Genomic DNA, 24,606 nt, shown 5'->3' with positions numbered 1-24,606 from the left:
CCTCTGACCTCTAGCATCAACAAGGCATTTTCGCCCACAGGACTGCCGCATACTGGATGTTTTTCCCTCTTCACACCATTCTTTGTAAACCCTAGAAATGGTTGTGCATGAAAATCCCAGTAACTGAGCAGATTGTGAAATAATCAGACTGGCCTGTCTGGCACCAGCAACCATGCCACACTCTAAATTGCTTAAATCACCTTTCTTTCCCATTCTGACATTCAGTTTGGAGTTCAGGAGATTGTCTTGACCAGCACCACACCCCTAAATGCATTGAAGCAACTGCCATGTGATTGGTTGATTAGATAATTGCATTAATGAGAAATTGAACAGGTGTTCCTAATAATCCTTTAGGTGAGTGTATGTACCTTAATTTCTTAAAGGGTTAGTTTACCCAAAAATGAAAATGATCCCATAATTGTCTTACCCTCAAGCCATCCTAAGTGTATATGACTTTTTTCTTTCAGTCAAACACAATTGGAGTTATATTAAAAATATCCTGGCTCTTGCAAACTTTAAAATGGCAGTGAATGGTACTTTGATGATTGGTACAGTGAATGATTTTGAAGCCCAAAAAAGCACATCCATCCATCCATCCATCCATCCATCCATCCAACCATCCATCCATCCATCCATCCATCCATCCATCCATCCATCCATCCATCCATCCATCCATCCATCCATCCATCCATCCATCCATCCATCCATCCATCCATCATAAATGTAATACAGTTCAAGGGTGTTAATAAAGACCTGCCGGTAATGGCCGTGTGTGTGTGTGTGTGTGTGTGTGTGTGTGTGTGTGTGTGTGTGTGTGTGTGTGTGTGTGTGTGTGTGTGTGTGTGTGTGTGTGTGTGTGTGTGTGTGTGTGTGTGTGTGTGTGTGTGTGTGTGTGTGTGTGTGTGTGTGTGTGTGTGTGTGTGTGTGTGTTTGTCTGTGTGTGTTTGTTTTTGGGACATATATCAGGACACAAATGTGTATAATGACATGGGTATGACACAAGTATTACAGAAGAGGGTGACTTATGTGGACATTTCCCCATGTCCTCACTTTTCAGGAGGCTTATAAATCATACAAGATGAGGTTTTTTTTTGGAAAAGTTACAATGTAGAATGTTTCCTGTGGTAGGTTAGGGGCATGGGTAGTGTAGGGGGATAGAAAATACGGTTTGTACGGTATAAAAACCATTGCGCCTATGGAATGTCCCCACAATGTTTGAGTGTGTGTGTGTTTTCCAAAAAGGAGTTTCTGTAAGAATAGTGACAGTTGACAAGATAATAAAGTTGTATTCTCTCTCTTTCCAGCAGTGGGGTTTGAGTTTTTTAGCCTATTCAACTGTAATGTTATGCAGTCTGAAGTCCATTCTGAGCGAGCGTAGCGTTTAAGGGGGCTGTGTGTTGACTGAAGCAGCGGGCCAGAGAGAACACATCACAGGAAGCTCTAATGGCATGAGCTATAGAGAACATGCAGCGTTTCTCTGTAGACCTCATTAGGCTGTGAACTGCAGCTGGAACACTCTGGAGATCTGATTAAAGCAGAGTGGATTAAAACGGGTTAAATGAAGACTTATGAATCTCTTACATACTTTCAGTATTTTTAACAATGAAGGAAAAGGTGCTGTTCTGGATGCCTGTTGCCCTGTCATGTATTGTTTATCAAAGTTATCTGACTTCTGACTTGATATATATAATATATCTGAAGACCGATATGAGCATTTAAATATATACACTACATTTTTTATCATGGTCTGCTCAGACTCATCAGGAACAGAAATCGTAATACAAGGTGTTTTGCAGTATGAATATTTAGGCAGGTATTTGTATCATACATACATAAGGTTGGTTTAATAATTCTTGTTTACCAGCAAGTCACACACACACACACACACACAAGTGCGTACTGCAGAGAAGTTGTCTTCTGTTGTCACGACTTGTCTTCATCATCGTGTGCTTTGCCCAGGGCTTCTGTCGCATTGACACCTCTACGCCTTCAAACACACTGGATGAATCTCACAAAAGCTGTCAAGAACATGTCTGGGTCATATTTCACCCTAAAACAAAGACATAAATTATATGTTTGTTATACTGTATGTTATTTAAAAAAAAAAAATGTTTTTTGCATGATTAACATCATTCTTGACACTTAAACTCATCTCCTTTCTCATCATCGTAATGCAAAATTCTTAAAATATTATTCTTATTCCTTGAAAAAAAAAATGTTAATATTGATGTAAATTGATGTTAATACACAAAAATACTCTTTTACAGACAAGAAAGTAGAAAGTTGTTAAAAAAATATGTTTTGTGGATATTATGTTTTGTTTCTTTTGATTTTTGGGGAAATATGACTTGGAATTGTTCGAGATTCATATGTAACTATTCTATTTGCATGTCTGTGGGTGTGTGAGATGAAGGGAATGAGAACAAAGGCAATCTAAAATCTTTTTTCAGCCTAAAGAAACACAGTAAAAGAGAAAATCTATATATGTTTTTTCATGTCTTTTATTGTTTATTGATACAGCCCAAATTAACTTTTGCTCTATTTAATGCAATTGTTTTCTCTTTAGCTCTAAAGTTGGATGTGTGAGCGTTATAACTACTGTATGTAGGGGATATTTTATTTTATTTTATTTAAGTTTAATAAGACAAATTGTGATTTTGTCAAAGACTTCCGGATCTGATTCAGAACGATAATCAAGTAGATTGAGTAGATCACATCAATCAAAGCTTCCCAGTCCTGTCCTTCTTCCTGGGTTAGACATTTCATTCAGGAACATAGGCAGTTTTGATTTATATGCTGTTTAATGTTTGATGATCGCATTAACTTACAGATAGGGATGGGTATCAAGAATCGTTTCCATTTTATAATCTGTTCCAAATTCCCCAGAACTGGTGATTTGATTAGAAACTTTAAAAATTTTGAAAATTCACTCGCTTTTCTAAACAGAATAACTTTTGTGACTATATTTGTAATGTATAAACAGTATTTTATTAATAAAGTGCAGTGTCATTTTACATTTAATTACAGTTTCTGTGCCTAAAAATGTTTATTTTAATCGTACCTTTGTATTTATTTGTGCAATTGCTCATTTATTTGTTCTTTTTTTAATTACTGAGTGTTTACTTGTCTTGTCTTTAATTGAAATTTATATTAGTAGTTTTTTTTTTTTTTTTTTTACTTTGGTATATTTAAACCATATGCAAAAGTTCCTTGTGAAAGTGCTCTTAGCCTGTTGATTTTTATTCATGGTGTTCAGCTACAATTAAAAAATTTGCAGTAAGAATAAATGTAAATTATTATCTAAGTTTTGTTTTGTTTTTGTACCTAATTGGAATCAAAATTAGGAATCAATGAGATTTGAAATCTATAAGCAGAATCACTTGTTTGGTCAGAGCCCTTGGCATCACATTTTAACACATTAGCGTAATTTTTCGACAAGCAGGGTGCTTTATTCATTTCAAAGAGAGACCTTTGGTATCATACACAGAAGCCACAGACGTTGGGCATATCATCATAATGAAATTATATATTAGGTTATGATTTTGCCATTATGGCATGTTGGAGTATATTTTAATTTACATTTATTTATATTTAAGCCAGTTAGACACATTTTCACATACAACCCAACCCCATCCCATCCCTAAACCTACCCATTTGTGTGTTATGTGATATAAAACACAGGATATAACAGGCAGATACCACTGCATGCACAATTTATTCAAAAAGTAAAAATATTACAAATGTCCAGATAATTGATTTGTGTGAAGAAAATACCCAAAAGCGATCAGCGGCTCTATCCGCTTAAGATCAAATTTAAAAAAAATTGCCGGCCAACGAAACATTACGTCAGATTTCATAGTGAAATGCCATTGGCTCTCATGTGTCTTATGACCGATTGCGTCATGCTCAAGAGTCGTGTGTGTATCATTTGAATGAGCTATGAATGAGTGCGTTCACAGAGCAGTGGGATCATCATTTCAGCGATTAAAACATTAAGATCAACTCTGTTCTTTATGAAGGTATCGTATGATTTCAGAAGTCTTGGAATGCAACATGAGTTAATACTTTTATACTGTTTTGGTCAGTTTTTCCAATAAATACCTGTGACCTTGTACTTTTATTTGCCTGTTATATGTTCTATATTGTTGAAAAGTGGGTAGGTTTAGGGTAGGAGTGGAGTTAGTTGCTCCAAAATATAAAAGTAGCCTATATAAATATTCATAAAATCATGTTATGTGCATTACAAATGCAAATAATTAAATGCGTCTTGATCTAATGCATTAGGCAAACAATTGAAATGAATGTCGGTAACACTTTACTTTAAGGTTCAGTTATTAACTATTAACTAGTTGCTTATTAGCATGCATATTACAAGGATATTGGCTGTTTAGTCGAACTTATAAAGCACATGTTAATGCCTTATTCTGCATGACCTTATTCTACATCCCTTAATCCTACCCAATACCTAAACTTAAACGCTACAAAAACTACCTTACTAACTATTAATAAGCAGTAAATTAGGAGTTTATTGAGGCAAAAGTCATAGTTAATAGTGAATATGTGTTCACCATACTAGTGTTACCGAATGGAGCAACCTGCTTGTTAAAAAGTGTGTTAAAATGGGATGCAGAAGGGTACTGACCAGTGGCGATTTCTTTAAGACTGCAAGGGAAGCTCGGCTTCCCTTATAATGTCACAAAATTAATGGTCAAATATGTACTATTATATTAACATTGTATTGACTAAAAATGTGTTAGAAAACGTTCATCTCAAAGACGAGTTCGTTCAGAATCAGTTACATATAGCAGGTCGGCTGACTCGATTTCCTTCTCATACATTCCCGTAGCGTCACAGTGCATTTCCCTATTGAAGCCCAGCGTCCATTGACTTCAATGGGGCTGCTTTGAACGTTTTTTTTCAGCGCTTCGAAACTAGACGGTCATTGGATAAACGCTGCGATTATGTCCCGCCCACGGACGCTCAGCGTCTCTGGGAGTGAATGGGGAGTGGGCTGGCCCGGACTCCGAGCTTCTGCGTGATGATTGGAGGGTCTGCATCTCCTTTTGACTGACAGCGATTCTGTACTATAAGGAATCACTGAAGCTATTCGCGCTCAGTCCCATCGCGAATTTCTCAAGTTCAATCGAAATAAAAACTGCTGCAACCTATTTCTTTGATATTTGCTTGGCGAAATTGCTTGATTTTCATCATACATTTCACACAGTTATACACCACATTCCTTGTTTCAGTTTTACAGAGTTGAGTATTTTTTTTAGATTGTTCATTCATTCACAGGGTAAAAGACCATTTTCTTGAAAAGGTGCGAAGGGCAGAATTTACTTTTAAATAAATAAGACAATTGGCCGAAAATGAGCTTCCCCTCTCTGACAGACCAGTAGCCGCCACTGGTACTGACCAAGCAATAAGTTGACGAGTTGGGAGTGAGACCGTGTTGGATCTGGAGATTCTGTACTCATTCAGAAGATGCATAATAGTGAGAACATGGATTGCCAGACAATTCCATCAATGGCAGGGAAAGAGTAGATACTTCCTTATAATTTCAGTTCATCATGAGCTATATTAACACGTATTACTTTTACATAATTTCTTTAAAAGAAGCAATAGCTTGCCCCTATAGTAAATGTTTACAAGCTTTGTTTTTGGGCAGTTGTACAGACACATTATCATTTGATTTTACATTGTCCAGTGGTTCTGAATGTCCATGATGTGCCGCTTGAAGATCAGAACTGTTATAACTTGTATCATGTGCACAGCCCTCTGGCATACTTGATTCTGAGTAGCCAACCGTTTCATTCTGCACCGCTCCACGTTGGGGTCTGATCTCCCTGTTGGTTTTATTTTTCAGTAATGACTGGCTGATTGTAATTATTCCTTACATAATTAACACAGTTCATACGATTAACTGCTTATGATACCAGACATAAAACAGCACTGTCTAAATTAGCATTCCTTGGGGTAGACGAGAGTACATTTTACAGCTGTTTTAATCCAGACATTACATTCCTGGAAAAAAAAAAAATATATATATATATTGTGGAGAGAGATTTCTAACAATTCACAGAGGACAGTCAGAGAGATTACAACACACCTTCTGTTTGAATTGCCAAAGAATCACATACATGGTCTCATAAATGTTTTTTCAGTTTCAAACTGAAGAATGTAGAAATGTGTAGCTAGATCTTCTTCTTTTGTGTCATTGATTGTTGACGCAGAGTTATTGCTCCTTTAATTCACCGTTAATGAGCTCTGATTAACTGTTCATATGCACAATGATTTTATTAGAGTTTGAAAATTGGTTGAATTGTTGGTGGGTGTTTCTGCTGCTGGCTGCCTCGGTGTTAATCTTAGAGTGTGTTAATCTGATTGCATGTGTGTGGTGATCCAATCTAAAGCATTGAGCAGTTGTGCAATCCATCAATAACACATTGCTTTTGATTTGATCGACACAAATGGGATGTTTTATCGGTAGCAATGATGTCATTATAATTTGATATTGAATCTATTTTCTTGCTGCTAAAAGTGAACATGCTGAAAAGTTTTTGTACAAAAATTGCAGTATGCATTATGCATCACATCATGAACAAGATAAACATGCATGAATCAATCTCACTCACTGACAATCCCATCATGGTTTCCCAAACATCATTTTGCATTATTTCACTTAATGTGGTGTCACAACTCATTTCCATAAAGTTAAACTCATCTGTTATAGTGCAAAACTATCTTCAATTGCTCATTAACAAAAAATCTAATCAGCAAATCACATGGCAACAACTCAATGCATTTAGGCATGTAGGTCAAGACAATCTGCTGAAGTTCACACTGAGGATCAGAATAGAGAATAAAGGGGATTTAAGTGACTTTGAACGTGACATGGTTATTGGTGCCAGGTGAGATAGTATTTCAGCAACTGCCGATCTAATGGGCTCTATATGCACAACCATAAGAGTTTACAGAGAATGATCGGAAAAGAAAAAAATACCTCTGGTGACAAAAATGTCTTATTGAATCTACAGGTCAGAGGAGAATGTCCCGACTGGTTCGAGCTGATAGAAAGGCAACTGTAACTCAAATAACCACTCTTTACAAACCAGGTCTGCAGAAGAGCATCTCTGAACACAACACGTACAACCTTGAAATAGATGAGCTACAACAGCAGAAGACCACAATGAATGTGCAGGGGAATGCATATAATTTAAAAAATGTGTCCTGGTTTAATGAGTCTCAATTTCTGCCGCGACATTCAGATGGTAGAATTTGGCGTGAAAAACATGAAAGCGTGGATCCATCCTACCTTCTATCAAGAGTTCAGGCTACTGCTGCTGTTTGTGTAATGGTGTGTAAAGGGATGCTATCATGTCAATATGGACCAAAATCTCTGAGGAATGTTTCCTTGTTGAATCCATAAGTCCAGAGGAATTAAGGCAGGTCTGACCCAGTACTAGCAATCTGGTCCGTATAAAGTGTGAACATAAAGAAACCAAATAATGAAGTTTGACTCATTTCCACTGTGCAGTTGCATAAAATTCCACTTTACAAATATATGTAGTAAAGCTAAATGGATTGTGTGATTATGTGGCTATGTAAATGCAACGAGAACATGACAATGAGAAAATGACAGATGTGCTGCTGAAGATACGAGTCATTGTGTGTGAGAGTGTTGCAGTAACTCCTTTCCATTAAAAGATGCTTCCCTTTGTGTTTTCTCACTCCCGCGCTGAGGTTCTGGCTATTTCTGTCCTCTGTGATCCCTATGGTAACCAGCATGAAGCTGAGCATCGCTGAGATTTCAGCGTGACCTCGGCTCCTCGCTGTCAGTGTTGCAGTTGACTGCTGCAGTGCCCTATTGTCTCAGAGACAGAGCAAAGCGCTTCACCCCGTTTATGGTGCTGAGAAACCCAGGCAGTCAGCAGCTCTTTGTCAAGATCTCACGGTGATGGCTGTATTTTGACTGTTGGACAATAGAGACACGAGTGCCATGCCCACCCACTTCTGATGGCTGGCGTGTGGTCCTCTCCTGTTTGAGAGACAGAGACTTTCACAACGTCTGTCAGAGGAATTCAAGAACTGTGACAGTTAATTCAGATAAACGCTACTTTTTTTGTCCTTTCCTCCGCCCAAACACTTACACTAAAGCCACACTATAGTCCTATTTTCTGTAATGTTTCATAACTCAAGAAAGACTGACAGCATTAATATTAGTAATAATATATGTAATAAGTAAAGACACACACACACACACACACACACACACACACACAAAAGTACTGTTCAAAAGTTTGGGGTCGGTAGGTTTTTTTCATTGTTTTTGAAAGAAGTATGTTATATACTTAGCAAACGGGCATTCATTTAATCTAAAATACAGTAAAACAGCTATATTCTGTAATATTAATACAGTTTAAAATAACTTTTCCATTGTAATGTATTTCAAAATGTAATTTATTCCTGTGACGGCATAGCAGAATTTTCAGCATCATTACTCCAGGACCAGTCGTCACATGATTCTTAGAAATGATTCTAATATGCTGATTTTCTGCTCAAGAAGCATTTTCTTATTATTATCAATACTGAAAACAGTTGTGCTATTTTGTGAAAACCATAATCAATTTTTTTTGTTTGATAGAACAGCATTTCATTGAAGTAAGAATCTTTGTAACAAAGTAAAAGTCTTTGCTGCAACTTTTGATCAATTTATGATATGCTAAAACTGGGGAAATGTGCTCCCTCTTTCTTAACCCCGCTAACAGCCTGGCTGCTGCGTTTTGGAAAAACTGTAGATGGGATAATGCAGTTTGTACAATAGTCTAACCATGGTCAAATAATTGAGTGGACCACGCTTTCCAAGTCAGTATGGGAAAGAAAATGTTTTATTTTAGCACTCGATCTCAGGTTGTAAAAACTACTCTTGACAACAGCACAAAGGAACTTAAAATCAAGACTTTGGTTTTGCTCTCGTTTAATTGTAAAAAATATATATTTTGCCAGACAATGTAAAATATGTTTGAAGCAATTCATTGCATGCTCAGATCTGTCTACACTCACTGGAAATCAAATTAATTGGGAATGTGAATCGTCAGCATATTATAATTGTCAGATATGCTGTATTTCTGTAAAATAAAGTTTAGGGAAAGCGTGTACAGTGAAAATAACATGGGTCCTAAGATTGACCCTTAAGGGACACCATATAATAGCCGAGCCAAATTAGAGGAGAAGTTTATAGTCCTTTATAGTAGACAGGAGGATAACCACTGGAGGGTCGTCCTCTAGATGACCACCATACATTATAGAAGATTGAGAAGAATATTATAGTTAACTGTGTTGAAAGGAGCACTGAGATCTAATAAAACTAGGAGGACAGGTGAACCTGAGAGTCGAACAATACAAAACGTTATGCTTGGCGTAAAAGCAACACAGCTCATCACCCTGAACACACCATCCCCACTGTCAAACATGGTGGTGGCAGCATCATGGTTTGGGCCAGCTTTTCTTCAGCAGGGACAGGGAAGATGGTTAAAATTGATGGGAAGATGGATGGAGCCAAATACTGGAGCATTCTGGAAGAAAACCTGATGGAGTCTGCAAAAGACCTGAGACTAGGATGGAGATTTGTCTTCCAACAAGACAATGATCGAAAAACATAAAGCAAAATCTACAATGGAATGGTTCAAAAATAAACATATCCAGGTGTTAGAATGGCCAAGTCAAAGTCCAGACCTGAATCCAATCGAGAATCTGTGGAAAGAACTGAAAACTGCTGTTCACAAACGCTCTCCATCCAACCTCACTGAGCTCGAGCTGTTCTGCAAGGAGGAATGGGCAAAAATTTCAGTCTCTCGGTGTGCAAAACTGATAGAGACATACCCCAAGCGACTTACAGCTGTAATCGCAGCAAAAGGTGGCGCTACAAAGTATTAACTTAAGGGGGCCAAATAATTTGACACGCCCAATTTTTTAGTTTTTGATTTGTTAAAAAAGTTTGAAATATCCAATAAATTTCGTTCCACTTCATGATTGTGTCCCACTTGTTGTTGATTCTTCACAAAATGTTTATGTTTGAAGCCTGAAATGTGGCAAAAGGTCGCTAAGTTCAAGGGGGCCGGATATTTTCGCAAGGCACTGTATGTCTAGCCTTTGACATCAATAACCAAAGATGCGGAAAGTATTTAAAAGTCTTTATTTTTGCTATCAGAACTATGAATGATAGTTCAGAATTTTAGCTTTAACATTTTATAAATTGTGTTTAGCCTTGTTTTCATCAGAACAGACCTTTGACCCTTCAGTTGAGAATCAGTGGCCTCAGAGATGACCTGATGTTGGAGACAAAAGCTTTAGATATATCTTTAGACCCGTGATTTATGCTGTTTTGAATGCAGTAATTAAACTCTCTTCACCTCTTAAAGCAACATCCCTCTGTTCTTTCTGCTTTTCTGTCAGTCCTTTGTGGGGGTAGGGGGCCTATTACGCTGCTCTGATGTTTATGCATTATGTTTCTCCACTGCTCTCAGCTGTGTGTTGTTTAAATGCTGAATGAAGTGTGTAATTTGCTCTGGTTTAATTCTGCTGTGTTATGCAGGTTCAGTCCGGTGAGTGAGAACGCTCCTGTCGGGACGCCTGTTGGATTGATTCTGGCCGTAGCTGTCAACACCACCGTCTTTTACTCCATAGTGACTGGAAATGAAGGAGGTGAGTTACCTGTATGCAAACATGCGGTCAAATTCATCTTACATTTTGAATAACGTTTCTAAAAAACTAACTGGAACCAAAAAGCAGATATTGTTTGTGATTGATTGACTGCAGAAAAAAATACAGCCATGAATTTCTAGTGGCCTGAGCACTTATCATTGTTGTAGAAGGCACTACGAACTGTTATCTGATCCATTTGTGTTTGCAGGTGAGTTCAGAGTCAATAACCGCACAGGAATCCTCTACACGAATAAATCTCTGGACTACGAGAAAGTGACAAGTTATGTGCTCCGGGTCCAGGCCGATTCCCTCGACATCATCCTCGCCAACCTACGCGTTCCCTCCAAAAGTAAGAACAACACTACAGCACTTCCCAACCATTTTATTTTTGGATATCTTGCAGCTTTATAGTGAAGGAAATTAGAGATATTAAAGACATCATATTGAAAAGTCTATATATAGAATAGTATATGACCACACATTTCAAATGAAATTCTAAATTAAGATACTGTATATTCTGGTGAATTTCATAACATTTTTTTAGGTCCACTAATATTTTTTTGCATTGTGACATATTCCATTACAATTAAGCACATTTCCTCCATATTCTCATTGTAATGTGACACCAAATAATACATTATTTGAATTATTTTTTTATTAAAAAAAATATTTATTAAAGTTTTATTAAAATTACAATAATTTATTTACAGTAATAAAGTAAAAAACAATTCTGGATTGCAATAATGGGTATCACTATCACATTTCAGTAATGACAATGTGATGATTAATTATTAATTATTTGAATTCATGTGTTTTTTTTTTTATTATTAATTTTGCAAGGTTTTTTATTTAAAATGTTTTGCACAAGACTAAGCCTTTAAACACACATGGCAATCAGGCATAACATTTTGACCACTTACAGCTGAAGTGAATTACACTGAGTATCTCTTCAACACAGCATCTGCTAGTGGGTGGGATATATTAAGCAGCAGGTGAACATTTTGTCCTCCAATTCAACATGTTCGAACCAGGAAAAATTTGCAAGCATAAGGATTTGAGTGATTCATGGGCCACATTGAGATGGCTAGATGACATGATCAGAACATCTTTAAAACTGCAGCTCTTGTGGGGTGTTACCCAGTCTGCAGTGGTCAGTATCTATCAATAGTGGTCCAACGAAGGAACAGTGGTGAACCAGTGACGGGGTCATGGGCGGCCAAGGCTCATTAATGCACGTGAGGAGTGAAGGCTGGCCCATGTGCTCCAACTAAACAGCCAAGATACTATAGCTCAAATTGCTAAAGAAGTTAATGATGGTTCTGATAGAAAGGTTCCAGAATGCACAGTGCTTCACAGTTTGTTGCATATGGGGTGCAGAGCTGCAGACCCATCAGGCCCTGTCCACCACCACAAGTGTCAACAGTGGCACATGAGCATCAGAACTGGACCACAGAGCAATGGAAGAAGGTGGCTTCGACTAATGAATCACATTTTATTTTAAATCGCATGGATTGCTGGGTGTGTGTGCGTTACTTACCTGGGGAACACATTGCACCAGGATGCACTATGGGAAGAAGGCAAGCCGGCGTAGGCAGTGTGATGGTTTTGGCAATATTCTGCTGGAAAACCTCGGGTCCTGCCATCCATGTGGATATTATTTTGGCACATAACATCCTACTTAAACCTTGTTGCAGTTTCATGGAAATAGTATTCCCTGGTGTTTGTGTCATCTTTCAGCAGAAGAATGTGCCCTGCCACAAAGTAAACATAGTACAGGAATGGTTTGAGAAGCACAACTACAAGTTTGAAGTTTTGAATTGGCCTCCAAATTCCCCAGATCTCAATCCAGAGCATTGTGGGATGTGCTGCACAAACAAGTCCGATCCATGGAGGCCCCAACTCTCAATTTACAGGACTTAAAGGATCTGCTGCTAACATCTTGGTGACAGATACTCCAGCACACCTTCAGGGGTCTAGTGGAGTCCATGCCTCGAAAGGTCAGGGCTGATTTTAGCAGCAAAAGGGGGACCAACAAAATATTAGAATATAATGTTATGCCTAATCTGTTTGATATACATATATACTAGATGCGTGCGTGCGTGAGTGTGTGTGCGTGTGTGCGTGTGTGTGTGTTTGATATGTATGCATGTATATTTATAATTCAAGGTGAAATCATTTCCATGATAGTAATTTCATATATTTCTAAATTAAACATTTATTGACATCCGTAAAGAGCCTATTCTACAGTATTTAAGAAATGATGATCAGTTAAAGGTGCACTATGCAACTTTCTGTCCACTGAAGGGCGCCTATTCAAAACAAAAGCCTAGTTTGATAATGCAAAGTTTGAGCAGAGCATCTTGGGACATGTGGTCTTCACCTCACAGCCGGTGGAAAATAGGACTCGGGCAGAAATCACGTTCATGTATGCGGTTATTAATGTTACTGTAGTGTAAAGCAGAGCAGGACCGAGTGTTGTGGACCTGAGCACAGCTGCTGGAGCGATTGTTAAACAAACACACAGTTAGCGAGCACCAGGACTTTTATTATGACGGGACGGGACACATTCGCCGGGCGCCTGCACTGATCCGCTCTTCCGGTTATGATTTTGAGGTAAAATGATGTTATGACGTTACTCCGTGCGTTCACTTGTTCACACTGCTAAGAGTAAAGCGCTTCTGCCAAATAAAACCCGAAACCGAGGGTAGCGCAGATATGACACAATTAACAGGCGACCTCCTCAAACGCTATGCTGACACGTCCCGGCTCCTTAGTTAAAATAGCAATTTTCTCACAATTTACAAATAGTTGGAAACATTAGGTATATTGTAGGTACTCAACTGAACAAAATATATAACACCGGCCTAGTGGTTTTTGGATTTTTTACTGCAAAAATACTACATAGTGCACCTTTAAATATATTTTACTATAGTATGTATGTGTTTATTGTTGTTATGGGTAACTGTTGCCACCATTTTTGCCACCAAATGCTGACAACAGCAATAGAAAAAAACACACCCTTCAATTATGGTCATATCACTGCATTGCACCATTCCCTAATGGGTTAGTGCTTTAATATGTCATGTATCTCAGTTAGAGCAGAAGTTATTGGAGATCTCTATCAGTGTTGAACGCATACAATTTATTAAAGTTGAGAGATAGACGGGTCAGACAGGTAGAGCAAAGCTCATCTCCCTCTTCCTGTGAGAGTTTGATCTTCCTCCAGTACTTCATTAAAACTTCATAGACGTGTGCTAAAGGATGAGAGAATACAGCTCAGGATAAGATACACAAACGCGTTAAATTACAATTCATACTTCATGAATTAATTTTAATTAATTACATATGTCAGGTATATATGGTCCAATCCAAAACACTTGACACAGATACTAAAATATAAATGATTTAATCTGCACAGAGAAAACTCTGGCACATGAATGAAAACACAATGACACTGAACATAAACCTTAAGATTAGTGGCTTCTGTGTGCATAAAGTCATGAAATTAAAATTGGTTCTATTTATTTATTGAATACACATTTGTAGTCTCACTGTTAACAGTTCATTAATCTTAGCTTTTACTAATTCATTATTAAAATCAAAAGCTGTATCTTTTCATATTTGTTTATCAGACCTAAGCTAAAATGATCTAACATTAAACAGTTGTAATATTAAAGGGATAGTTCACCCAAAAATAAAATGTGTTGTTCTTCTGCTTACCCCCAGGGCATCCAAGATGTAGGTGTGTTTGTTCCTTCAGTAGAACACAAATGAAGATTTTTAACTCCAGCCGTTGCTCGTATAATTCATGTCAATGGGGTGTATTTTTATGACAGTACATACAAATCTATATTCAACCCTGTGGCTCGTGGCGACACATTGATGTCTTAAGACACGAAATGATCAGTTTCTGCAAGAAACCGAACAGGATTTGTTATTTTTTACCTCATATCAGACGAATCTCATCTTGTATATCTCATCTTGAATATTTTCTCATTGAATATTCATTCAGTAATAAGCCACATTACAGAAATGAATGGGTTGCAAACTCCATTTCATGTTGACTTAAAAGTTCAGTGATCACATCACAAGCCTCAGATATGGCAAAATGTACAAATCACATACATATACGTAGAGAGAGACTGGGAGGGGCATGTTTTTTCTGACATATGAGGACACAAATGTGTATAATGACATAGGTATTACAATAAGAGGGTGAAATATGAGGATATTGGCCATGACCCCACTTTTCAAAATGCTTATAAATCATAGAGGATGAGTTTTTTTTAGAAAGTAGAAATGCAGAATGTTTCCTGTGATGGTTAGGTTTAGGGGCAGTGTAGGGGGATAGAAAATACAATTTGTACAGTATAAAAACCATTACACCTATGGAATGTCCCCATATGTCACAAAAACAAACGTGTGTGTGTGTGTGTGTGTGTGTGTGTGTGTGTGTGTGTGTGTGTGTGTGTGTGTGTGTGTGTGTGTGTGTGTGTGCTTTTGTCCTGCCTTGTGTCCTGTTTTCTCTTTGATATACATTTTGTTATACATAACAGGATTGCCACACATTCTCTCTCGCTTACCCTCCTGCTTTTCTTTTCTTCATTTCTCTCTTTTCTCCCTTATTGAGCTATGATATACAGCTTTTCATCTGCGCTTTCCCCTGTGTGTGCGTAGATCTACTCGGATGACTTTATATATTGTCGTTTAGTGCAGCAGAAGACAAATGCTTTCTGACAGAGCATATTTCTCATGTCTGCCACAGTGTGGAGAGGGTTACAGCAGCTATGTGTGTGTGTGTGTGTGTTTACATTAACACTGCCTTTTTGTTTTAACTGTGACAAATAAGGCTTATAGTTCCGTAAACTAAGGTCTGTTTTTCCTGTGTGTGTGTTTAAATATAACCAGCAAATACAGCTAAGGTGTTTATCAACGTTCAAGATGAGAACGATCATCCACCTGTCTTCACAAGGTCTCTTTACATCGGCGGTGTGACTGAAGATACTAAGACCTTCACCACAGTACTGAAAGTTGTGGTGAGTATATGTGCATGTGTTATGAGTTATTTATTCCTCTGCAGTGGTGTAAGAACAATCTGAAATGTCATGGGGCCACAATATAAACCTTAGTCTGGACTCATGAATATTAATGAGTTTACATAATGCTTACTCAGTAGTCCTAAATGATTTGCTGAGACCAGGCAAGTAGACATTTGCATTTAAAATAAAAAATAAAATAAAACACTATTTATTCACGCTAATACCAGCCATTGTGCAGAATGCAAAAGGATTTTTTAAGACTGTTCACGTGTTTTTCAATAGCAGTTTGTAGTGATCAAAAAAGGTTAACATAAAAATAGTTAATTTATGCTATATAATTTATTTATTTTTTAATCAAAACATGACAGTAATGGATATAAAGGAAAGAACCCATTTCTCATACAAAAAAAGACATAAGATATGTAACATATAACCAATAAGCCATAACATAATGACCAATGAAGTGAGTTACACTGATAATCTCTTCATCACAGTGCCTGTTATTGGGTGGGATAAATTACAGGGTCATGGGCGGCCATGGCTCATTGATGCACTGAGCAAAGGCTGGCCCGTGTGGTCTGATCAAATAGACAAGCTACTGTAGCTCAAACTTTGAGTCCTGCATCCATGTTGAAGTTACTTTGACATGTACCACCTACCTAAGCATTGTTGCCGACCATGTACACCCTTTCATTGAAACAGTATTCCCTGGTGGCTGTGGCCTCTTTTAGCAGGATAATGTGCCCTGCCATTAAGCAAAATGGTCCAGGAATGGTCTGAGGGGCACAACAACAATGTTGACTTGGCCTCAAAATTCCCCAGATCTCAATCTATTCAAGCATCTGTGGGATGTGCTGAACAAAAAAAGTCTGGTCCATGGAGCCCTAGTAATTTACATAGATACAGTGATAGTTTATACAATAGATTAATGTAATGTAATTATTGTTATTACAATAACTACAATATCGGTGCATTTTAGGAGTTAAAGACAATTATTACAGACATTCCAGATACGCACCACTCTCTAGGTCTGGCAGTAACCCCGCCCAGAGTCCTGCACGGGTCCTGCTTGGTAAACCCGCATCCGCAGTACTTAACAGAAATCCCAACCTATTCTCCGAAATCAGTACTAATTTAATTCCATACCTGACCTGCTTGACATAAAGACTGCGACCTGAACTGCACCCGCATTAAATCTACATCAGGTAGACGATAATTATTTATTTTCTTATTTATAACAAGAAATCAAAACAAAATTATACATTCTAAGTTGATGCATTTAAAGGGGGGGTGAAATGCTGTTTCATGCATACAGAGCTTTTTCCACTGTTAAAGACTTGGATTCCCATCCTAAACATAGACAAAGTTTCAGAAACTAATGTTGGATGTTTGATGGAGTATTTCTTTGTCAAAAATACTCCTTCCGGTTTCTCACAAGTTTCGGCGAGTTTTTTTCGAGTATGGGTCTACTTGACGTTAATAGAACGGAAGGTCCTTGTATGGGCCGTACGGGCTCTTCTCCCGGTAGGGTGCGTGCGCGCGTGACTAGAGCGAGAGAGAGAGAGGAAATGCACGTAAACAGTCTCTCAGGTGCAGATCCAGTCGTCCGTGAACACTTATGTGGAGCGCCGCGCCGCGCTCCACTTTATTCCTATGGGTGACGTCGAGCGACTTCAATGCTTCAGCACAGCATTCCGGGAAGGCAGCGCTGCATTTGAACCGATTTGAACGCAGAAATGACGGGAAGTTTCACAACATCGCTTCAGTCGCGTCTCAAAGTGGATTTACACGCCACTGCTGTCACAGGACTTCACCAAATCATACCAAAGAAGTGTGTTTTTTTTGTGCTGTTGGCTATCGTCACGTGAGTAAACATCAGTAAACGACACGATCGCATGCTTCGTCATTCAAATGCGCTAAAGGACTCTATTGTTGTTCTGTATAACGTTACACTAGTCTGACGTGCAAAACCGTTTTGCTTGCTACTTCTAAGGTCTAGTCGCATACAATAGTCCATAAACCGAATCATGTCCTCATACACTGCGAGTAAAGACACAAATGTTGACAGGCCACTAAATACAGTACATACCACAGAGACGGACGTCCTGATGTTGCCATTTCTCCTGTTCAATTTGTTTCTGCCTCAGATTTGATTCTGGATCATATATCTATTAGCTGAGATCGATAGCATGGGCTTCTCCACGCTTGAGGACGTCACCGCTTTGCGCGCTTGTCATTCTTTAGCTCCGCCCACACGATACGCCTCCAGCCGCTCGTTTTTTTCCGGAAAGACTCAGTACAGCCTATATTTCTTTTATAAATATGATAAAACTAAAGACTTTTCGGAGATATGAAGGATGCAATACTACTCTATAGGTACTCAAGATTGACATAAGATTGACTGAAACTGAGTGTTTCACCCCCCCTTTAAGGAAAATAGATATGCAGCCCGACATGGCAATATTTAACAGGAAAAAAAGATGAGAATTGCATCTGTTGTGTAAACGATACTAACATTTGCCTATGTGAACAATCTGCCCATATAGGCTATTTTGAACAAATGTGCATATAGTAAATAGGCTATTTACTGACAATTAGATGTCACTATAAATGAAAAGAACACAGAGCCAAATGAGCCTATGTTGTCATAATATTATATCAGGGATATTTCAGCAGATTTACTCTGCATTTAAATGCGGTTGTCTCTCCTGAAACTCTGCATAGGTGAAAGTTGGTTCTCTTAGCAGCATGACAAATAAAATTTAAACTACATTGCCAAAAGTATCGGGACACCCCTCCAAATCATTTAATTTGGGCATTCCAATCATGGCCAAAGGTGTATAAAATCAGGCACCATTCCTATGGGATAGGTTTTCAAGGCCGAGCAGCTGCATCCAACTGCAGCAGACTTACTGCATTGCGACCAGTGTAAAGTTTGGCGGAGGAGTGATTATGGTGTGGGGTGTTTTTTCAAGGGTTGGGCTTGGCCCCTTAGTGAAATGAACTCCTAATGCTTCAGAAAACCAATACATTTTGGACAATTTCATACTCCCACTTTTGTGGGAGCAGTTTGGGGATGGCCCCTTCCTGTTCCAACATGACTGCATACCTTAATGTAAACAAGTGAGTTCTTTACTATGCTAACCCTAACCCAACCAACCCTTTTTTTATCAATATGAATTTTTATTTATTTTTTACAATATGAGTTTTTATTGTCACTTTTAATCAATTTTAATGTGTCCCCAAATTGTAATAAGTGGTAGTGTATTTCTATTTCTTAATTTCTTTAAACTTGCTACTTAATTTGATATTGCATTAACCACAATTTGTTGTGTTTTGACATTTAGATTGTGGTAGTTTTTTGCCGAGCAGAATACTAGCAGAATACACTAACAACGGCTATTAATTCACTGGGTTGGAAATGTTCTGCAGGTGTTGGTGTCTGCAGTACATTATATTTCATTTTTACAGAGAAGAACTTGCTGTTCACATCGTGACACACCTGTCAACACTAGAGAATCTCTTTCTCGCTGTTCAAATCTACTCGCTTCCCCCAACATCTTAGTAACTGTGCTTAGACAGCTTCTCTCTCCATTCTGACAATGTGGAAGACAAGTGACGGACACCTGTAAAATACCCACTGGGCTCTGTGTTCCCCCGCAAGGTGACCGTTATCTCATAAATTGAGTCTTTTAACATCTATAAAAAGCATTAAAACGTACAATCTGATGATCTATGGGGATTATTACATTTCTAGGTCATCGCTGAAGTGGAAGCAGCAGAGTATTTATGTCTATGCCACCAAGGTTTTTCAAGGGACAGTTTGGCCAACATATTACTTTGTATTTAAGGGCCAGAAGTGCTAACAGCTGATGTCAGTGCAAATATTTTTTGTCATTATAAACTGAGCTTATTGCATATGTTAGTTTCCCTTTCAGGCAAGTATTTAAATCATGCAACGTGATTTACTAAGGTTTACAGTAGTCCGTTTACTAGTATTTGCGCCATTATTTAACGACCCAAAAATCATGTCTTAAAAACTTCCTATTGTGCAAATCAAGTTTTTAATGTTGTTTATGTATGTTTGCCATTTTTAATATCCTTTAGGGCAAACAAACGTGTGCAAATAAAATACTTTTAGAAGGCACCCGTCTGACTCTGAGATGGAGACCGGCAACATGGTTTATGTAACATAAGCAATGCATTATTAGTTGTTTGATCACGTAGTCAAGCCAAAGGCTAGTCATATCAATTACCGTTATCTGACATAGTAGAGAGCGATACATAAAATGCATTACCATTCTGATACATCGACTTGTAGACTGGCCTGTATAATTCATTCTTCCTCTTCTTCTACTGAATCAGTTTCTGCTTCAAACATAAATGACTTAATTAAACCAATATTTCCACATGACATTGTGTATCAGCATGTGCTCATTTGCATATTCATGATCTACATATAGGCCTACTAAATAAAGGGTGTAGGGTTACATTCAAACTATTTTAAGGCATGAAATATTTTCACAGGGGGAACATTTTTTAAATTTGTCATTTTGATGATCAAAGATGAGTTTTAAAGGATAAAATGATTGACTGCATGGGACTTTAAACTATTTTGTGCTTGATATGGCTTGCTGCTATAGCAGGAGTAACAATAAAGAACAGAGAATGTGTAAGAGCATAGAGCATTTTCTCCATGTCCTTTGTCAAGCCATATATATATATTTATTTTTTTTAATTTGCACTACTCTTGGTACATTGCATTGGTCATTATAGAAATGAGTTGCTCTTATCTGTTCCGTAAAATGTATATTGTCTGTAAATGACCTGCAAAAGTTTCCACTCCCATCATCGCTTTTATGTGATAGCGGTCTCATGCTAATTTTCCCTTTTTGGTAAATTTGGCCCAAAGCCTCAAAATGAATCCAGTTATATAACCAAATAATATGAATTTCTCAAAACCATATTCCTTTCCATGATCAAGATGTTACTTCATGTAACTTCATGTGTATCAGGCTACAGATGTTGACACAGGAAACTACAGTAAGATGGCCTACAGACTGATCATCCCTCCCGCACCCGAGGGGCAGGACAGTTTCGTCATCGAGCCGTACACTGGCATCATCAAGAGCGCCATCATGTTCAGAAACATGCGCCGGTCCTACTTCAAGTTTCAGGTCATCGCCACAGACAACTATGGGCAGGGGCTGAGCAGCAGGGCTGATGTGGTGGTGAGTGCATTTGACCTTTGACCTGTTCATTTTGTGCATTCACGTAAAAAGATTATTCAAACAGAGCTGACAGTTCCATCTCAAAACATGTAGCTTTAAGAAATGACATTTTCTCACATCCATCATGATTATGCAAAATGAATGTTTGGGGTTCAGATCACTGACTGATTAATTTAAAATGAGTCTAAATCACATAACAATCTGCAAACAATCTGTTATTAATTGAAAATATCTCTCCGGAGTGTCGATTTGGTTTGGTAAATGTGTTATGTTTCAGTAAATGTTTGCATGCGGTAGTGCATATGCTATTTGTGGACTACTTAGTGCAGTAATGAATATATGTTTTTGTGTCAGCTGAATTACTTATGCTGTTATCTCCTGAAGTGTTGCAGCCAGTGACTTTTGCAATTCCCAGAAACCTCTGGAGCTAATGAATGCCTAATAAAATAAGAGGGATTAAGATTTGCAATGTTTAGGGGTTTTAAACATAACGTTTGTGCCATTTTCAATTTCCACTAGCAGTAGAATTATTCTATAAGCATTCATCCGGCAGCTACACTATTATGGACCAGTTGAATTAAAAACTGCAACAACTGCAAACAGCACTTTAAAGAGATGAAAATAAAAAGAAAATTCTGTCATTAATTACTCACCTTCATGTCGTTCCAAACCCGAAAGACCTTCGTTCATCTCCGAAAACTCAATTGAAGATATTTTTGATGAAATCCGAGAGCTCTCTGACCCCTCCATAGGCAGCTGTTTAATTAACACATTCAAGGTCCAGAAAGGTATTAAAACAATATTATTAAAATAGTCCATATATTTCTTCATTTCTTCAGAACTTCAGTGTTTCAACCTAATTTAATGAAGCGACGAGAATACTTTTTGTGTGCAAAACAAACAAAAATAACATCTTTATTCAACAATTTAATTCTAGCCTATGTCAGTCTCCTATGCTGTTTACGTTCTATCCCATGGGTGGGATGCTCTGGGACCAGAGAGCTCTCGGATTTCATCAAAAATATTTTAATTTATGTTCCGAAGACGAACGAAGGTCTTGCGGGTGTAGTGATTTGACTTCCGTCCATCCAAGGACGCTAAGTAAGGTAGTCATTGGTATTCACGTCACCACTGACGTTATCATATTTGGATCAACTGAATACAATGAATGATAAAGGAATAAAGTGCAAAATATGCATACATGTTGATGGTGGCTATGGAAGAGTTACATTATCTCTGAAAGTAAGGTGAAGAACCTTATTATGTATCAAACAAATAAACTTAAGATGATTTGTTATTTACTAGCATCAGTTATATTATCTCTAATGTAAATAAAAAGATCATATACTGATAATATACAACAATGCCCAGGTCTCTATAAAGAGGTTTGGTTAAGTTATATGTACGTTATTTGGTTGAGTAAGAAGTCCGATGGTAATGACTTTTTCCACTGGTTGTGCTGGGTGTCAGTGCAGTGGGGAAGGGAGCTGGAATCTGTTTCAACAGCCTTGAACATGAAGATCTGTGGGATGCTGATCTCCTGGGGTACCAAAGGGTCTTAAAATATGGATCACGCAGATGAGGCCCTGAAGTAGCAGTGGAAAGTCCTTAATCTGAAACACGGAGATGAAGGAACCCTGAAGTGAAGGTTTGCTCTCCTGAGCTTAACCTTGTTGCAAATGTCTCTGTCTGTCTTCTGCCTCTCTGGGCCAGACACTCAGGACTTAGTCAATCCGCTCTTGTCTCTCTGGCATGGTGGCTCGGGACGTGCTGTAGTCGTCTCGCTGGACTAAAACTCAGAACGTAGTGTTTGTTAACGTCTCTTTCCTCACAGGCTGGAGGCTCAGAACGCGGTCGTATCTGTTTCTGCCTCACATGCTGTTGACTCATATCCTTGGATCTGTTGTTGTCTCTCTGGATAAACCAGAGGCTCAGAATGTTATGATGTATCAGTTATGTCGGACAGACTCAGAATAAGGAGTGTCTGTTGAAAGGGTACCTTTATACCTTCTGATAAGGTGGAGATTGCAATTTGGAGATTGCAATTTGCTCCATTCCAGTGTTGTGATTGGTTGCTGGCGTCAGAGGGGGCACACAGTGTGGACCACCCCTCTTTCCCCTGTGAAAATCATTTGCAAACTGTACAGAGTTAGAAGTCTTTAAAGTGTCTTTAAAGTTCACCAAAGCATTTCTCACTTTCCAAACCACCTTCAGAATACCCATGGCAATATTCTAAATAAATAGACAACCAACATGATGGAAAAAGACTGAACTGTCTTGTGTTCATTCATTTGTACATTAAAAGCTGAATTTGTGTAAGATGTTGCATTAAAAATAGCTGTCACTAAGAATACTTATTTCTCTGAATAAGTATGAAGTGGATGTAGTTTACATCAGTCTTAAGGTTTCCAGACATAGTTATGAATGGATTGGGGATAATTGTGGTCTTTCTTTGTTCCAACCACTACTGCTGAGGTCCTGAGGATTTTTTTATTGTAATGGCAGTCACAGACCGGGACATTAGGGATCAGTTTCTATGGGTGAAGGGCAGAAACTGCATGTGGACCAATGAGAAGTCCTGTCCTTCCTGGGCCTGGCACCAGAGGTCTTCTTGGCCTCTAAGAGATTCCTGGCTGCTGTCCTAGTCTCTTTTTCTGATGGACAGTTTGTTTGTGTTAGTCAAACAAGATCCAATCAAAATGTAGCAAACCTTTGTCCACTGTTATGGGCAGAGAGTGGCTTGCTATACGAAGCCCTGGAATGTGCTGTCCACTACACGGGTTTGGAATGACATAATGACCGAATTAGAATTTTTGGTTGAACTATCCCTTTAAGGCTGGGTGATTCAGAATCCATTTCAGAATTATATATATATATATATATATATATATATATATATATATATATATATATATATATATATATACAATTCATGATCAAAATATGATTGTTTTAGCTATGTCAGTCCCTGCTTATAAGCTATACCTCATTAATCAAATCTTCTGTCTTTTTTGTATTCTGTGTGGATTGTAGGTGTCCGTTGTGAATGCCTTGGACATGCAGGTTGTGGTCTCTAATGTGCCACCCACTGTGGTGGAGGAGAATAAAGAGCAGCTGATTAGGTGAGAATTCCTCTCACCGTGTGTTTTTCTCCATTGCCGGCTTCATTGAGTGGCATTTAAGTGTTTCCTGCAGTCATAGCAGCATTTGTTTTCCCACTTGCTTTGATTTAGATGGCCATCCAAATTGTTCAAACATAGAATTGGGCTTGAATTACAAAATCCAATGAGCAAAATAAAACTACTTTGTGCAGTACTTTGCAGCATAATCATAATAACAGACATAGTTGCTTTATTAACCCTTAAAGGTTGGAGCCAGTTTTGGGGCCCTTTAGAAGTTTTGACATGCTCTGACGTGTGCTTTTTTCAGTTGCTTATACACATATTCATGGCAAAAAGTGTCATTTCACTGTTTTCAGCACAAACTGGACTACCATAATATGTGAGCAATATGTATGTACATTCTTTTTTTGAGAGAGAGAGAGATAATTAAGTTTATGCAATTTTTTTAAATTAATAAATAACTTGAATGCTACTGAAATAAGGCCACCCAACACATTAAATATGTAACCA

At 38.1% G+C, this 24,606-nt stretch overlaps 1 protein-coding gene across 1 annotated transcript in view; it reads left to right on the top strand.

Moving 5' to 3' along the window:
- pcdh15a (protocadherin-related 15a) overlaps positions 1 to 24,606 on the top strand; it is a 361,007-nt gene that overhangs the window by 291,173 nt on the left and 45,228 nt on the right. The window contains exons 25-29 of the mRNA XM_067421546.1: positions 10,595 to 10,704; positions 10,913 to 11,053; positions 15,613 to 15,740; positions 20,759 to 20,974; positions 24,008 to 24,096. Coding sequence (XP_067277647.1) covers positions 10,595 to 10,704; positions 10,913 to 11,053; positions 15,613 to 15,740; positions 20,759 to 20,974; positions 24,008 to 24,096 — 684 coding nt within the window. The remainder of the gene's footprint in view (positions 1 to 10,594; positions 10,705 to 10,912; positions 11,054 to 15,612; positions 15,741 to 20,758; positions 20,975 to 24,007; positions 24,097 to 24,606) is intronic.

This window comes from Pseudorasbora parva, chromosome 17 (genome assembly GCF_024679245.1).
Source record: "Pseudorasbora parva isolate DD20220531a chromosome 17, ASM2467924v1, whole genome shotgun sequence".
NCBI lineage: Eukaryota > Metazoa > Chordata > Actinopteri > Cypriniformes > Gobionidae > Pseudorasbora > Pseudorasbora parva.
The sequence above is the reverse complement of the archived record's forward strand: the minus strand, read 5'-3'. Positions and strand labels throughout refer to the sequence as shown.